The 17,943-nt window shown below is 50.3% G+C and overlaps 1 protein-coding gene across 1 annotated transcript in view; it reads right to left on the bottom strand.

The window, feature by feature from the left end:
- Nucleotides 1-2,645: 2,645 nt before the first annotated feature.
- The window catches only part of Shisal1 (shisa like 1), a 64,225-nt gene continuing 48,927 nt past the window's right edge, over nt 2,646-17,943 (bottom strand). Inside the window, exon 5 of the mRNA XM_040754051.1 lies at nt 2,646-8,074. Coding sequence (XP_040609985.1) covers nt 8,074 — 1 coding nt within the window. The 3' untranslated portion in view covers nt 2,646-8,073. The remainder of the gene's footprint in view (nt 8,075-17,943) is intronic.

Here is a 17,943-nt window from a genome sequence, read left to right as displayed (position 1 = left end):
TTGGGTTTTGTTCCCCTCCCCTCTTACAATTCTAGGTCACAGTTCATCACTCAGGGAAGCCAGGACAGGAACCCAAGGCAGGAACCGGGAGCAGAAACCATGGAAGAACTCTGTCTTGCTCTCTGGTTCATGTTCAGCTACATTTCTTATACAACCCAGGACCATCTACCCAAGGCTGATATCACCTACAGTGAGCTGGATCCTCCTACATCAATCACGAGTCCAGGTAATCCCTCATGGACACGCCCACAGGCCAGGCTGATAGAGGTTACTCTTCAATTGCAGTTCCCTCTTCCCAGGTGTGTCAATTTGACAACCAGGATTAGCATCACAGAGGTAAGACTTGGGCTCTGAAAATGGAAGTGAAGTAAGATTCAAGTCAATGAGAAGACATCCCATGTTCATGGATTGGAAGATGTGGCCGTGTTGAGATGGCCGTGCTCCTCACACTGGTCTGTAGACACAATAGAGTCCCTCTTGGCACCCAGATGGCTTCACTGAGCAAACCATGAGGCAGATCCTAAAGTTCATACCCTCCACAAGGAATCAGAACAGCCCAGACAGTATGGAACAGAACAGAGAGGGCTCAGATGTCTACAGAGCCATGCTAATCAGGACAGTGTGTTCTTGGCATTAGGAGATGTATTAGTCACTGGGAGAGAATTTAGAGTTCAGAAATAAACCTCACATTTATAACGAGTTGATTTCTGACACAGGATGATTTCTCACAGTACTAGGACCATTTGATATTCACATGCAAAAGGATGAAGTTGGATCTAAACTTCACCATATGCAAAATTAATTCAGGATGGACCAAAGGCATGTATGAAGAGGCCAAATTGTCAGGCTGAGAGGAATCTCCACGGACTTGGATTAAGTCTTTTTTTTTTTTTTTAGATACAAGGCTAAAAGCACAGCCAATAAAATAAAAATAGGTAATTGGCCTCCATCAGAATCATTCGCCTTCAGGGCTCCCTTTAGTGACCTTCTTTTCATGTCTAGTTTTTTTTCCTAACCATTTTCTCCTCTCTTTCCCATTTTCTTTCTCCCTCCCCCTTCTCCCTCTGTGGGACAGGTTCTAACAAATCTCAGGCAGACCTCCAACTGGCTGGGCAACTGAGGATGATTTTGAATGCCTCATGCCCCTGCTCCACCTCCAAGCTGTGCTTCCCCACACCCGATTTATGTGGTGCTTAAGACTGAACACAGGACTTTGGGCATGCTAGAAGAGCATTCTACAAACTGAGATACAGCCCCAGCCCTTAATGTGATGCTTTCTTGTTTAATTCTGAGTCTCCTTTATGTGTTTTGGCTACTGGCTATTTGGTGCCTATGTGTCTGCAAGTATTTTCCTCTAGTCTATATAGGGTTTGTATCTTCTTCTTTAAACGGGCCTGTCTCAGAGCAGAGCTTTGGAGAGGATATGTTTATCATTCTGGGTTTTTAAAATTTTTATTGGCCCACTTATGGGTTCAATTCCAATAAGCATTTATTTTATTTATTATGCAGATAGTGTTCTGTCTGCATGTTTGCCTGCACACCAGAAGAAGTCATCAGACCTTATTATAGATGGTTGTGAGCCACCATGTGGTTGCTGGGAATTGAACTCAGGACCACTGGGAGAATAGTCAATGCTCTTAACCTTTGAGCCATCTCTATAACCCAATGCTAGGTCTTTCGATCCACAATCAAGGTATGTCTCTCTTTGATTTAGAATTTTTAAAATTTCTTTTGGTGTTTTTTGTTTGTTTTTGGGTATTTAAGTCATGCACATTATTTTCATATCTGCATCTAAGTATTCACTTTGAGGTGGAGGGACTTGTGACTGTTATAGGATTTTAAATGTTCTTGTTCTTATGTTTGAGATTAGTAGGTGGAAATCAATTGGTTAATGGCTTCTCATCCAGTGTTCTGCAGCTCTTTGAATTCATGCTTCTGAATCTCTGTAAATTCCTTGGAATTTTCTATGTCATATGCAAGGAGGGATTTTTTTTTCTTTTCCTATCTTCTCACTCTGGTTCCAGTATCCAGTACTACCCTGAGCAACAGGGATGGGTCCAGGCATTTTGCCTTACTTTCTGGAGACATTTGCTTTTGATTATTGAGCAACAGATTTTTTAGAGCAGTTTCAGGTTCATAACACCACTAGCTGCTTCCCCCCCCACACTCACACCCAGTGTCCTCAATTCCAACATTCCACTAGAGTCATGTTCACACCACTGTCAGTGACCATGTTCACAAGTTACCATCATCTGTGTTTTCTGGAGGGTCCGAGAACGCCCGGCTCTGTATCTGGTGTGGTGATGGGGACCCAACCTTATAGCACCATACAGGGCCACCCCTGCAGAGTACCTATAGAGCAGCAGGACAGTCATGCCCAGGCTCCCAAACCTTATTCCACTGTCTCTGTCCTCATCATGTGACCCAGGCTGCACCCACTCAGAACAGACTTTGCCTGGCCCTGCTTGCTGTCCTGGACCTTGAACAAACCTTGAGGTCTTCAGGATGGACCTGTGACCCCACTCCCAATCCTCTGCTGAGCCCCCAGACTCTGGTCCTCTTCCCTCCTCAGCCCATGGCGATGAGTCACACCACTCAGATTTCCATCGCGTTTTTGAAACATCAAAACCAACTTCGACCAGGAGAACAGTTAACTGGACTTCTCCTTTATTAAAACTAAGGACATCATTATAAAAACCACTATGTAGAAAGACAAACACAGGGAGACAGCGCCAGTGTAAAACACATCATTATTACATCAGATTCAGGAGGGGAAGATTATCTGATATCAGCATTTATTTATTTATTTATTTATTTATTTATTTATTTATTTATTTGGTTTTCCCAGTCTGGGATCTGAGAGAGACCCCCATGCCCTCTCAACGTGAGCCTGGCGCTTCCAGCATAGAGATACCTTCCTGCCCCAGCCCTGCCCCTGCTTCGTCCCACTGACACAGGGAGGAACTAGTCCTTTGTAGGAAGGTCCCTTGCCCCTCTAGGGTGGCCGGGCTCTCACCCTGCAGCTTTGCTGGTTATTGCACGTTGCCCGTATGCTCACCCGGTGGGTATTAGATGGGGACATTTCCCCCTAGCTTGAACACGGACCATGGGGAGAAATGGGAAGAGACTGGGTGTGAGAGGCAAGCCTCAGAGTTCACTCTAGTCAAGTACCAGCTATGGCCACATGGGAGGCTGTGGTGGCCCTGTGACTCGGGCAACTGATCCCGTGCGTAAGGATGACACTGACTGCAAGGGGACTCTGTATGTTTTGGAGGGTAGTTTGAGTTTGTCAAGGGTAAACGGGTCAGGGCTTTGACATAAGGATAGGAGTGTTAACCACTGAGTGACTAATGGTTAAATCCACTCACTCACTAGCAGGTCTAGCACCGACTACCTGACAGGAATTTGAAGTGGAAACAGGGTGGGGTGGGACAGGCAATGCCACCTCCAAGGTCACTTTGTGGGAGGGAGGGATCAATGTTCTGTGTTTATTTTGAGGGTGGGAGTGTTTCTGTTAGGCACGGTGAGTCAGGTCTCCAGTGGTGGACCCCAGTCCCTCACTGAGCCACTGCCTGTTCTCTGACATAGCACATCTGTCTACACAGGAGGGGCTTCTGGTGGATGCTGGCCACAAAGCAGGGAGGCAGGGGCGCTCAGCAAGCGTCTGTTGAACAGTTGAGGATTTGCGCAGCCTGTGAGTGGTACGTGTCCCTGCGTTGACGGCCTCCTCGGCCAATCTTTCGAACCACAGCCCATGAATTGCAGACGCATTGTTGAGGCTACAGAAGGGATAGGGAGCCATGGAGACACCCGACACACAGCAGGCACGAAGGCTCGTTTTCTAGAGGGTACAGGACACCGCCTCTGCCCTGTGACATCATTGCCTCACAGTCCTCTGACCAGGCAGACACTGGCACACACATGGTGAACTGTGTTTGCCAGAGCTCCCTGGAAAACAGTGTGCTGGCTCCCTGCCCTTCACATACACAAGAAATGCCCAGGAGGCCACTCAGATAGTCACCTGTGCCCAAATGTCTGGGGAATCTCATGTTTACCTCCCAAGCAAGTCCCGTTAGTGGGAACCAAGCAGACAGATGGAGAAATTGAGACAAGAAATGTCTGGGAGCTCGAGGCTCTGGATCCTCTCACAACCTCTTGCAGAGTTGGGGACCAGCCGTGAGGAGCAGTCAAGGGGACAGTGGCTGAAATGGTAAGCAATGGACAGGGGTGGGGGCTGGTGGCAGTCAGCACAAGGCACAGCCACATCACGTCCTGCTGTTTTCAAGGACCTGGGGAGGGGCACTAGACAGGATGACTGAGACCCAGCTCTTGGCTGAAGACAACCTCAACTGGCATCCCTGACTTGTCTGTCTGGTACCCCAAGTCTCTTCTTTCGACTTTGGAGCTAGGGTTGCCTGATGGGGTTTCTTGGAAGTGACTCTGCCCTGGTAGCATGGCTGCACACACCACTGCTGTCTGCAGTATCGGAGCTTTCCAGGGATCAGATCAGAATCATGTGTGTGCATGTATGTATGGTTCTCATGTAGGTGCATATGTATACATGTGAGTGTATTTGTGGACATATGTGAACATGTACATGTGGCATATGGTGTGTATGCATACACAGGAGTCTATACCTGTGCCCATATATATGTGTGTGTGTTCACAGGTGTTTATTACTGAACATGTAAACGTGTGTAAATTACACTCACAGGTTTGAGTATACATGTACACACGTGGATGTGCACATATCTGTATACATGTTATGTGTGTGGGTGCATGTATACACATGTGTAAATGTGTGTGAACGTGTGTGTGTGTGTGTGTGTGTGCTCCTGTTTGGATTAAGGCCTGTTGCACACTGGTGACAGTCACCATCAGATGCTTGACCACTCCCACACATGATGAACAAGCCATTTCCTTGGTGACTACAGCCAGCCAGGGAGGAGTTCTGAATGGAGGTCCCAGATCACACAGATGACAGGGTATAAAACTGTTCACTAAGGACATACAATTTCTAGTGGGAAAATGTCAGACAGATACAAGGAAGTCCCTTGACCCTTCATGGGCACACAGTGTCATCACCTTCTCTGCTTCCTGTGGCTACTTGTTGCTACTGGAGTGTACTGTGGTCTGAGGCCACAGAAAATAAGGTGGGGGGGGAGCGCAGACAGTTGGAGGAGGCAGAGACAGCTCAATAACTATTCAGGAACATGTCTCTACTCTGTGTTTTTTTTTTTCAGGACATGCTAGTAATTGACACATCTGCCAGCCACAGACACCGCGGGCAGGGGACAGATTTTCATCATGGCCACCTGGGGTCTTGCAGCCCACCCCAGTGTTCACATCTACACAGACACAGCTCTTGTCTTCAGTAGCTCTGTGAGGCGGCATGGGGTAAGAGCCTGACCTCTAACCCCAGTTTGCCAAGTGAGGAAAGGGGGCTTGGAGAGACTGGGGGGGGGTAAGCCAGTGTCACCCAGCTGGGAAGGAGCAGGGCCTGCAAAGTCAAGGCTTGTGCTGACCTGTGGTGACGGGGGTACTCCTGTGTCCTGGAGAGTGTTCAGAATCAGCCTCAGACACATGTTTGAGAGATGCAGACCCTCAACCAGAATCTTCAGGGGGCCTTCAGCTATTCCCTAACAGAACCCCACCTCCACTCAGTACCCTGCTGTCTGCATGGCCATGGCCTCCTGTGTCTGAGGGAGGAAGCTTCACAGAGGAAGCAGCCATAAGTCCTGTGCAAGCAGCTGCAAGAGTCACTCAGAATCACCCAAAGCCGGAAGTCCCCTCAACGTCTGGTTTGACTCCTTCCTCTCACTAGTGAGGAAACTGAGGCAGGAGGGCCCCTGGTCTTGCCTGTGATCTATTTGCTGAAGTGACATCAGGATCTGTGCATTGGGGATGGGTCCCTTCTCCTGTAGAGGCTCTGCCTAGGGGCTGCGCGTGTGGCCTGATCAAGCTGGTCCACTGCTAAGAACCCCCCAGGGCAATGGCTGCTCCACATCCTAGGATGCTTCAGCATGTGGGAGAGGGTCCGTGCCATTCCTTAATCAAGATCCAAGCATAGGCTTTCCAGGCTGTGGGCAGGGCCCAGCAGTGCATCTGAGGAAAACCGGCTGGGTGCAGAGACAGAGGCCTTTGACCCAGTCGGCCTCTATAGAGAGCGAGCAGAGTGACAGCCTCCAGGTCCACATCTCTCCCTCATGTGGGGGGGGAGAGGATGAAGAGCCAGCCAGAGTGGAAAGAGCTCTGTGTCCTAGCACACAGCACTCAGTGGAGAAACACTGTGTGTGTGTGTGTGTGTGTGTGTGTGTGTGTGTGTGTGTGTGTGTGTACACCATTATGGTGACCACAGACATCGGCGTGTGGAACCATCTCTTGACCTCTGTGGAACCATCTCTTGACCTCTGCTGCACTTTGTCCTGGCCACCCTAGCTTGTTTGGGAACCTGACAGTCATGTGGCTCTCGTGGCCTCCTCTTTGACTCCTCTTTTCTAGATCCTATTGTTGGCCTTGTGTGTTGTTTGGGCCGGGGCTCAAATATCCCTGACCACCCAAGCCTCCACAATGTGCCTTTGTGACCCCCCAGGGCACCTCCACACTGGTTCTTCCTACCCCGCTGCCCCTCGCGCACTGTCTCCCACAGCGTGTGGTAGGCAGCTGGCCAGCCCGTGTAGGGGTGTCGCTAATCAAGTGAGGATGCAGATTCAAGAGGATGGGCCGAAGGGTTGAGGGCAGGACGCTTTGGCCTCGTTCATAGGGGTGGGATGGTCATGTATATATTGTCAGTGTGGCCTCTGGAGATTGACAGGGTCACTTCACGGGCCGGGGTATGTTTTCTTTGGGGGCAGTGGGTTTGGGGTGGGGATGATGAGCTCTGTGGGCAGATGTTACAGGTACCCTGGCTTACTTGTAAAACCCTCATGTTAAGTAGACAGATTCATAGAACCCTCTGTTCTAGGTTTCCTTAGGAATCTTCATCTTTTCTATATGGGTTTCTCCCTTCAAGGTGCAGCATCCCAGGGCGGAGCCTGGTATTCCTCACCCCTGGACCTGGACCTTATCACTGCCTGGTCTGGTGCATGGCAGGCGTGTGACAGGTGTGAGCTCATGGGGGAGACTCAGACAGTGATGGTGGAGGACCTGGGTTGGGGAGGTGCTGCACTCACTGTGACAATGTCAGGCACCTGCTCCAATGACCATTCCAGGGGACCTGGGTTAGGAGCTGGCCACTTCCTAACCATATGATGGTGGCACCTTTCCCAAGCTGCACTGTTAACGGGGTGTTACGTGCCCACCTCCCAGAAACTGTGATGGTGCACACAACACATCCAACCTAGGCTGCCCCAAGCCAGCTGAAATATTTCCTCATTACTGCTGCTGTGGGAATGGATACCACCAGAAACCATCCTCACTGGTATGCTCCAGGAAAGCTGGGCCCTGTGCCTGCCCACTCCACCAGCCACAGCAAGAGGCTTGAGCCTCAGACAAGGACACAGGCAAGACTCTTCAGCCACACGGTAACCTGTTCCCATTGAGAACCTACAGCCAGTGGCAATGGGGCTCGATTAAAAACTAGCTGAATGAACATATAGAAAGAACACCCTGATCACACATGTGTGCGTACACACAGTCAATATTCTGACATGGATAGGCCTAAGGGGGCCACTATTGGAGGGAGTGGAGGCAGGGGAAATGTCAGTGTTTGGGCCATGGTACAACTCATGGCCCCAGATCCTTCTGGCTGGGGTCAGCCAGGGCAGCTAGGTGTTGGTCATCTTAGTCCACACCGAGTCTCTTCTCAGAAGCCACCAGTCCCAAAGAGAACTATTGCTTGCAGACAGGTGGCTCAGAGACCCACTCCTGCACCCTGTCTGTCCCCGGACCCTGAGTTTGCTCCTAATCTCAGAAGTTCTCAGAAGGGGGTTCTGGGCATAGGTGGTACTTCCTCTTCTGTTACCACACCACTGCCCCGGCTCTCCCTGGGGTCTTGGTTGAAGCTGTTCTTGGAGGCTATGCCAGGTGCTCTGAGTCTAGCCTCCTCCATTCTGAGGCACAGCAAAAGGGTTTTCTGGAAGAAAGAAATATCAAGCATCAGAGTGAGGAGAAGCTAAGAACACATGACATTTGTACTTTGAACACAAGAAACTGCAAAACTGTGGTTGCATGGGATACTACAGCTCCTGGCCCACACAGTAAGACATGAAAAATGTACGGAGTGCCAGGATTTGAATACAAAAACCCAAATTACAATTAACTGTAAATAATCTACCTGGAAAATCTAACAGAGTCAGCAGGCTGCTTGTCAGAACAGAGCTTGCAAAGGTAAATATAATCTCACTCTTTAAACCATCAGATCAACTTATAAGACCCAATAGGGTTCCAACTTGACTATATATACCTTGGCTTGAGACAGTTCCAGTGCCATTGAACATATGTATTTCACTTTAATACCGTGAGTCTTTAGCCTTCCAAAGTACTCTGATTTGAATGAAAACGTATATAGCATCCTTGTGTAACGAGCTAACAACTATTCAAAACAGATGCCATTCATATGACTAACAAAACCCATTATGCCTCTTGAACTCACACCACTGGACAGGTCTCCATGGCTTCAGAGCAGATGAAGTCATGAAAAGAACCTCGAGACATTCCAGGAGACCAGTGGGTAAGGACACGGATGTAAGAAAGGCCTGAGGACTGAGAGCCCTGAGTGGCTAAGTCAGGCTATAGGCAGGACAACCTCGAGCAGGAATAAACTCCATCTATTCCTGCTCCACAGCCCACCACACAAAGAACAACTACCCAGGGCTGGTGAGCTGGCTCGATGGTAAATGTGCTTGCCCTCAAACGAATGGGGAGAACTGACTCTCAAAAGTTGCTCCTGATCCCCACACGTGCACTGCCCTGTACACACCCACACCCATCCCCCCCACATGAAATAAAGAGATGAAGGTAATTTTGAAAAAATAAATAAAACAGTTACCCAGTTACAGATCCCTGTCTTCCTAGAGGCCTTTGCAGATGAGGGTGACCACATGATGGGGGTGACTGACACAGGGAAGTCAAAGTCTACTGGACTGAAAGAGGGTCAAGATGATTGGCTGTTTCCTTATCCTGTATTTCCAAGGCCTAAAATGGCAACTGGCACCCAGTAGGACTCAATAAATACTTGTTGGATGCATGAACCAAGCAACTTAAAGCCTGGGCATAGGAACCACCTTTCAAGTGTGAGGTTAGCAGAAAGACTTGTTTGATATATTTTTGAATTACTATCCCTGTGAACCCATCTTAAATAAATTACCAGAGGACAGGCTTGGGCAAGCGGCGGGGCATGGAGGAGGTGCTCACTCTAGGAGTATGTTTGAAAAAGCCCAAGGGTTCTGACAAGTACAAAAGAGAATGGAAATGAAAACAGGGAAGTGGTATAAATAACAGATCGTAGGAGGAACGAGGTGAGGAGGAGGCGGCGTAGATAAACGAGGCCTGACTCATTTGGAGTTGGGGGTCTGAAGAATTCCTCAGCAGTTAAGGTCAAATCAGAGGTACGAAGAAGCATAGGACAAAAGAACACCGTGATCAGGAGACAAGAGGAGAGAAAGGCGAAGACACTGGATGCCGACATTGTTCACTGTGGGGAGAAAATAAATGCTGTGTCACGAAATAAATGATTAAGCCTATTGCATCCCATTATAATTATGGAAGTAACCATGGCATCCAAACACAGCTTTCTGAGTGATCAGAAGACATTTACACGGAAAATAAAACAAAGAAAACCCAGGCCATATGGGGGAAACTGACAGCCCCCACCAAAGCTATAAACGCAAAAATGTATCATAAACCAGGATGACAGAAATGGACTGAGTGTGTGTCTGCTGCAGCAGTAGACATTAGTGAGCCATACAAATTTGCTAAAAAAAGAAGACGCTTAGTGGGGATCGCAGATATATTCCACTTCAGGCCAAGCGACTCAGAAGGGCCAGCACTTCACAGCACTGGAGCCTACGCTCAAAACGGTCAGGTGGTAGGTTCTGCTTCATGCACTCTACCCACTTCAAAAGAAAGCATGCGTGGTGATATATGCAACAGTGTACCAGGAGGAACTCAGAGTCACAGTCAGAATATCAGACCCAGCCGAAGTTGGGTGTAGCTGGGATGAAGCCCAGTTCAGTGCTTTCCGAGGCACAGTTCTGGGGTCTGTCCTCAGCACTGCATGATCTGGGTGTGGTGGGAGTTCTAGGTTACCTGGGCTATATGAGACCAAAATGAAGTGGGGGCAGGGCAAGAGGCAGAGAGAATAAGAAAAGCAAGAGCAGTGTGTGAGAACGGTAGGGACAGTCACAGTGAGGTCCAACACTAGTGAATCCCTGCGCACATGACAACACAGCTTTGCTCCACAGGGACAGCCAGGAATGCAGTAGAAAAAGAGGCAGAGTATGCTATCGTTGGTACATCTAGTTCTACTCTCTCCATGACTGATGGAGGGCCAACAAAAGGGAATCTCCTCTCTCTCTCTTTCTCTCTCTCTCTCTCTCTCTCTCTCTCTCTCTCTCTCTCTCTCTCTCTCTCATACACACACACACACACACACACACACACACACACACACACGCTGACAATCAGACCTAAATTTCAAACAACAGAAACAAAACATTGGTCATAAAGTAACAGAATTTTGAACAAAAAGTGTGATTCAGGAGTAAGAGTTGTAAGTGGTACACTTTCATAATCTCAGCTTTCAAGACACAGAGGCAGAAGGATTGCGACAAGTTTTGAGGCCAGCCTGGGCTATACACCAAGACTCTAAATAAATACATAAACGGCTGGGGCTCAGCTACTAAAGTATTTGCCACACAAGTGTGAGCACCTGAGTTCAGGGCCCCAGCATCCACATAAAAAGCTAGGTGCCATGTGGGCTCCTGTAATCCCAGCACGGAGGAGGCAGGTAAAGGATTCCTGGGCTTGCTGGTCATCTAGGGCAGTCAAATTGGTGAGCGAGTTCAGTGAAGGACCATGTCTCAAATGGTAAGAAATTGAGGAAGACACACATGTGCATATGTACATGAACACACACACCAGAAAAAAACTCACAAAGCAAAATAAAGTCTACCCCTAAAAACTCTATAACCTTTTAAAAATAACACCTGAGTCAAAGAGAGTGAGAGGGTGAAGAATTAAAAAAAATCACAAAATATCTGACAAGAAAAACAGGAGTCTCAAAAGTGTCCAAAAATGAAAATAACATTTCCAAAGCCGAGTGATGCAGCCAAAGCTGTACCAAGAGGCTGTTTCATAGCCTTAAAATGAGCTCTTCAGAAATGTGAAAACACAAGGAGCTCACCAAACTAAAACAGTTTAGAAAGGACAAAAACAAACAAAACCAAGGAAGACCCAGGAAAGCAAGAAAGAGATTAAAATGGAAACATTACCCCAAAGATGGCTCTCATAAACAAATCTAACTGTTGGTTCTTTGGAAAGCAATGGGCTATGTGAACAGTTGGAGATTCTAACATAGCAGAAGGTAAAAGACAAAAAGGGAGATGGTAGCTGGGAATCAAGGACCCATGTGCTTTCTGCCCAATTCCAATCTCCAACTAGAATGACTTGCCACAGTCTCCAGAGCCCCCCCCCAGGCTGCTAAATCTGCGGCCAGCACTTGCCACGCCTCACCCAGCGCTGGTCTAGTGGTGCTGACTCAGCAATGCCTCTTGTTCAAGGGTGCTCCTACCCTTTGTCCTGATTCTTCTTGGCTTCTGAGGACACTCCTGCCCAGGTCCCTGACAGCCAACCATCCCTCAGATTGTGTCCTTCTGCTTCCTCCTGAGCCTCAGCATTTCCCGAGGACTTCAACACCATCTACACTGTGCATTCTACTTTGTTTTCTGCTGCAGTGATGAACACCGTGACCACGACCAACTTGGAGAGAAAGGTTTATTCTGTCTTACAGGTTACAGTCCCCCATGGAGGGGCGTCAAGGCGGGAACTCAAGGCAGGAGCTTGAGGCAGAAACCAATTAAAGAATGCTGCTTAGTGGCTTGCTCCCAGCCTCACCCTTGGCTACCCTCTCCACCTACTCCACGCCCATCTGCCTAGGGAAGATGCTGTCCATAGTGGGCTGGGCCCTCCTACATCAACTAACAATCAAGAAAATGCTTCGTGGACAAGGCCACAAGCCAATCGGATGGAAGCAGTTCTTCAGCTGATCTTCCCTCTTCCTGGGTGTGTCAGGTTATCAAAAGGGGATTAATCATCACAGGCCAATGTTACTTTTCTTGTTGCAGTGACTGTGAGAAGTAAAAGATAAAAAGTGGACCATCTGGGTCAGGTTAGGTCCAGCTACCATTCGGACGATCAGGGGATGCTGGGCCTGCTGACACCTGCTCATCCAGCTTCCCCACCCAGGCTAGAAGTTTAGTGTAAAAAATTACAAACTGCCAAGCTTACCTAGCGACCTGAGGGCATGACCCAGTTATGCACTCATAAAGCTTTAAAATAAATGTAGGATGTACAAATAAACCCTTATGTCCACTTTGTAGGCGGCAGATGATGTGCACAACTGTACCCCCACCCCGGCTTACTTAGCCAGTGAGGGAAAAGGGGAAAGGTCTGGGCTGGAGTATAGAAACGGTCCTGCTGCCCAAATTTACAAAGTCAAAATAAACTAACTTTTTGCTACTCTGTTGCTAGCGGTTGTTATGAGTGGGGGTTCCTCGCTCCGCTCCCTGCAGTGACCACATCCCTGAACCGAATGGAAGCAATTTAGAGCACAGCAGGTTTGTCTGTGCCCGTGGTTTGAGGACACAGTCCATCGTGGCCAGGAAGGGCATGCGGAAGTGAACAGCCCTGGACTGCAGGTGACAGAAGCAGGGGTCTCCCGGCTGGCTCACATCTGGGAGGATCGGAAGGCAGACAGCAGACAGGAAGTGGAAGCCAATCCCTGTTACCCACTTCCTCCACCGAGGCTCTGCCTCTCAAAGGTGAAACTGATGAGGTTAGTGTGTGAATGGGAGATGCGTGGCACAAGGGGACCTCGTCACTGTGGCCACAGAGGCTGAGGAGGGGAGATGACCTCTGCCAAACGTCTCCTGACTGGGATGTTGGTCTCGTGCCTTCAGACCCAGGTCTGGATCTCATTCCTTTGGTGCGTGTGATAAGGTCAACAACACCCATGGTGAACGTCGCAGGATCTAGAATGACCTAGGAGACAAACCTCTGGCTGTGTCTGTGTGGAAACAACTAGATGGAGATAACTGAGGTGGGGAGATCTGCCCTGAAAGTAGGTGGCACAGTTCTTGTGTGAGGCCCTGGGTGACTAAGAAGCAGAGGTGAGCTGAACAGGCTCTCTCGTCTCTCTGCATCCTTACTGGATGTGGTGTGATCAGCCATCCCTCACCCCCACCCCCGCCCACCCCGTTCCCTCCTGGCATGCCTTTCCCGTCAGGATGGAATAAACCCTTACACTCTCAAGTTGCTTCTGTCAAGCATTTTGTCACAGTTTTGTGCAAACTGACACACAGTGTCCCCAATCCCCACACCCTCCCCTGGTACCCTCGCTGCCCTGGCCCATCCCAGGGCCTCCTGATCTCTGTACCATGTGATCCTCCATTATCAGTCACTATTGACGCAGGAAACACATGCCATGTACCCAGCATGCTCTGTCCATTCTCTCCCATTGGTACCTGTCGGCTGCCAAGGTTAGAGCATACCTCCACCTCCACTCTCTCTGGGGCAGCCCCTGCCCTGCTGACAGCCTGGGCCACTTAAACTGCGTCTCTCCCTAAGCCGGGTTTGGTGTTGGCTTGGCCACATTGAAATCCCCAGGGCCACCATGGTGCCCAGCATACAGAAAGCACAGATTAGACTGAGGGAGCCAAAAGACCAACCAAAGAGAGCCAGACTCCCATGGGTCAAATGCCCACGCCCTGATCCGGCAATGCCACTCAGTCCCTCCAGTCACAGGGTGAGAAGGTCATTTGTCCAGCAACAGGGTCACAGCTGAAGGCTGTGACAGCTTAGAGACATTGGCTCTGACACCTTGGGGGGGGGACTGAACCAGAGACCGGAGCAGCCAGGATGCTGAGGCTGCCCCAGGACTACTGAGTGTCTTATCTTAACATCCTTGGTTCTTGGTCTCTGATAACACCCCAACTTTCTCAGTGGGTTCAGTCCTGATGCCAGGGCTGGGAGCTCAGGGCCTCCCATTGCTGGACTGTACCTCTTCCGGGTTCACAGCCTCCATCCCGAAGGTCACTTCAGAAATCCCAGTATACTTTGTTAGACACATCCTCCTTCTTTTACACCTGAGAAACTCCTACACATCCATCAAGAACCCTCATTGGGTGTCCATTACTGAAGCTCCCCTGCCTCCCACAGGCGTCCATAACGTTACCCCATAGTCCACATCATCATGGAGGGGCCTGGGTTTTATTGAGCACTGCCAAGCAGTCCTGGGTTTTGGAATGCTGTGTGACCCTGGGCAAGTTATTTAATATTGTAGGGCCTCGGGCACCGGCTTAATGCCACTCGGGGCCTCCAGGACTTTTTCACACAGTGGTCGCTGTTGACCGCTGTGACATGCCTTGGCTGGGCATTAGCACAGCAAAGACCATGCATGTTGGGATACCCGCCCTTGGCCTAGCCTTTCAGAAGGAACTATTGACTTGCATGGCAATCACCGTTGGCCATTTGGAGACCAGGATAAAGGAACTGACCCTGACTGACTGCTGGCTCCTGCCCCCCAGGAGAGCCTGTCTCCTATAAGTCTTGCTGGCCCCAAGCCCTCACCGACTCCAGCTGCAGGAGAAGTAGGCCCAGGCCCAGCCATGCTCCTTATAACACTATCTCCCACGTGACTTTTGGAAGCCTGTCCTGGTAGTGTCTTCTCTAGTTTATCTGAGCTGGTGCTGGGATCACAGGATGAAGTCACATGTCGCTGCTGCCCTGCAGGACTCTGAGCTGGGACAGAATACAAGAACCCCAAACAGGAGCAGGGGGTACCTGCTGTGTTAGCCACATTAGAAATTGGGTCCTAGGGGACCTGGTCTGGTCCTCAGCTCAGTGGGAGCCTGAGAAGGAAGTTGGAGGATGCTGGGAGATGACAGGGAAGGGGGCCTGGTTGATGACATTCTGAAAACCATAGCAGGCCTGGTAGGAGGGACAATGGCTACTTCAGGCTTGGACTCTAGATGAAGGTCCTCAGACTCCATCCCAGGGCTATGGGATTCTAGAAGATTTTGGGAAAGGCAAGTTAGGGCTGGGCCATGCTCCTGAGCCAGGTGTCCTCAGAGTGCTCTCCGCTGTACTGGTCAGCTCCATCTTCAGTAGCCCATTTTCACAACTTCCTAGGAAAGGACTTGGGCTCTGAGGGGACAGTTGACTTGCCCAGGGTCAATGTCCAGCCAGTGCTAGGGCTCAGAGTCCAGACTGTGCTGCTAACCACTGATCCGCACCGCCTCCATTCTGCACAGCCTCGCTGGTGACAGATGCTGAGTCAAGCAAGGGGCCCAGGAGGAGCTGTGCAGCTGGCAGGCGGGGCGGGCTAGCGTCTGCAGCCTGGTTGAAATGAGATGGAGCACCTGGCAATTTGAATAGTAATGAAAGCTTCCAGAATGCCAGGAGAGTCTGGAACAATAAAAGCAAAGGAGAGATGAGAAGCTTCTGTCTAAATGCAGGTGAAGTGTGGACATGGCTCCTGGGATGACAATAGCTTATAGCCATTTAGCGCTGGCTGGCTGCCTGGCCAGGGCAGAAGCCGTGACACATTTCCTGGGGTGTTCTCCCAGCAACCCCACAGTTGGGACAGCTATAAGTACATTTTTACAAGGGAGCAGAAGGCAGGGATGCTGGGAGAAGCATGGGAGGTGGGGTAGATGCAGTACCAGGGCACAGTGGCAGCCTGGGCAGCAGATGTGGTCACAGCAGGTGGCAGGTCTCCAGTAGGAGGTGCTGTTCCTGCAAAGGATGGAAAGCAACGTGCATTCTGAGGCGACATGCTCACAGTGGGGCTGGATGAGGATGTGAGCAGGCTAAGCCCCTCCTCTAAACTGCAGCAGAGCTAAGTACATACCCACCCCTGACCACCATCACACATTTGAGTAGGGATATGTGGACAAGGCCGCTAAAGTCCCCTGCCTGATGCCTGGGGACTGTGATTCCACCTTAACAGTCAGGGAGCTTGCTGCTGGGATCCCATTCAGGGTCCTAACAAGATGCATGGTCAAGCTCATCCGGCTGGGCATGCCCAGGAGAGTCTTAGACACGAAAGGGTCTCAGAAGCAGTGGTTGAAGAGATGACTCAACAGTTAAAAGCATTGACTGCTCTTGCAGGGGACCCAAATTCTATTCCCAGCACCCACACAGAGGCTCACAACTGCCAATAACTTCAGTTGCAAGAGATCCAGCTCCCTCTTCTGGCCTCAGCAGGAACCAGCCATGCAAGCGGTACACAGACTTAGGTTGAGCATCCATACACATGAAACTTTAAAACAGCTTTAAAGAAAGGAAGCAGATACAGGGGTCAGAGGGCAGCTGCTAGAGGGGGGCATGGGCCAGTGAGGGTAAGTACCTCAAGAAGTCCCCATACAGCCTTCTGAAGAAGCGGGCCTGCCACCTGGATGTAGGTGTCGAAACATCCTGTGGCTCTGAGGCCTCAGTTCTAGGGTCCCTGGGTTCCAGGGCCCCATGACTCTGGGGTCCCTGAGTTCCGGGGTCCCTCCGCTCTGCTCCACACTGTAGAAGTGTGTGTGTTTGCCTCTGCACCCAACCTGCCTGCAGCTCAGCTTTGTGTCCAGAGTCTCGGACACAAGACCCTGGCTTGGCTGCTAGGAGCATGAACCAGGTCCTGGTTAGCCCTCGGGATGAGCTCGACTCCCTTCCTCCCAGCTATGGCCACCTGCTTCCGTGAGCCTCCTCAACTCATCTGCTCAGCAGGGATGTGCATGGGTATTGCGTAAGTAGGGAGAGAATCCTTGGACAAGAGGACGGCAGTGATGTCACCTTCAGAAGCCAGTGACCTGTACCAGGGAAGCTTCCAGGTCCACGTTCAACCAGCATGAGGTATCGGTAACTCATTGGTTCCCTCACAGGCCCCTGTCCATCAGCAAGTCTTTTTAGGAAGGGTCTCTTGGGTCACCCAGCAGGACAGTTATTGACTGTGGCCTCAGTTTAAAAGGGATGAGCAACGAGGGTGATGTGGAGGAGAGTGACTCTGGCTTGCACTCATCTGTGCTGGGGCCATGGAGGCTTCTTGGGACCAACTTCTCCTTGGCTGTTTGACCTTGGATGTGCTCATGACCTTTCGGAACCCCAGTACCATTAAATGGCAGGAAGAACTCCCACCTGAGAGGTTGGTAGGATGGGATGGCCTTGACCTCTCCCTATCCGGGGTCTGGCTCCCTGTCACTCCCTGGTGGGTCTCCCTGAGAAAGGGTGATGCCTCTCTATGAGAATGCTGTTGGCAGAGTGTCCTCCAGAGTCCACTCTGCCTGAGGACATTGTGGTACTGTGAAGAACTCACCGTGTGAGATGAAGGTGTGTGTCAGTTGCTGGAAGGCTTGCCTAGTATGCATGAAGTCCCGTGTTCCATGCCCAGAACCACATGAACTGGGTATGGGAAGGCAAGAGGATCAGAAGTCCAGGGCCAGCCTGGGCTACATGAGACTCTTTCAAAGCAATGACCTTGAACATGAGCCCTGATCACTCCTTCAGAAAGAAGCTGCCTGGCAGCTGAGGGCATGCCCTTGTCCTGCTGGCCAGGGAGCCTCTGCGGGGTTACAGCCCGGAGGACAGGTCAGCAGGCAGCAGATCTTGGGAGTGGGACTGCAGGGTGGGTCGGGGACCCTGGAGCTCCCAGATTCTAGTCCATCCTGCTATCCCCCTCCCTGTCTTTTCTCTCTCTTTCTCAGCAGTGGGAGGCCCGGGCCTTTTAACACACGCGTCCAT

Source organism: Mesocricetus auratus, unplaced genomic scaffold (genome assembly GCF_017639785.1).
Source record: "Mesocricetus auratus isolate SY011 unplaced genomic scaffold, BCM_Maur_2.0 Super-Scaffold_100010, whole genome shotgun sequence".
NCBI classification, from domain to species: Eukaryota; Metazoa; Chordata; class Mammalia; order Rodentia; family Cricetidae; genus Mesocricetus; species Mesocricetus auratus.
Note: the sequence above shows the minus strand (reverse complement) of the source record. Positions and strands in the feature narration are given on the sequence as shown.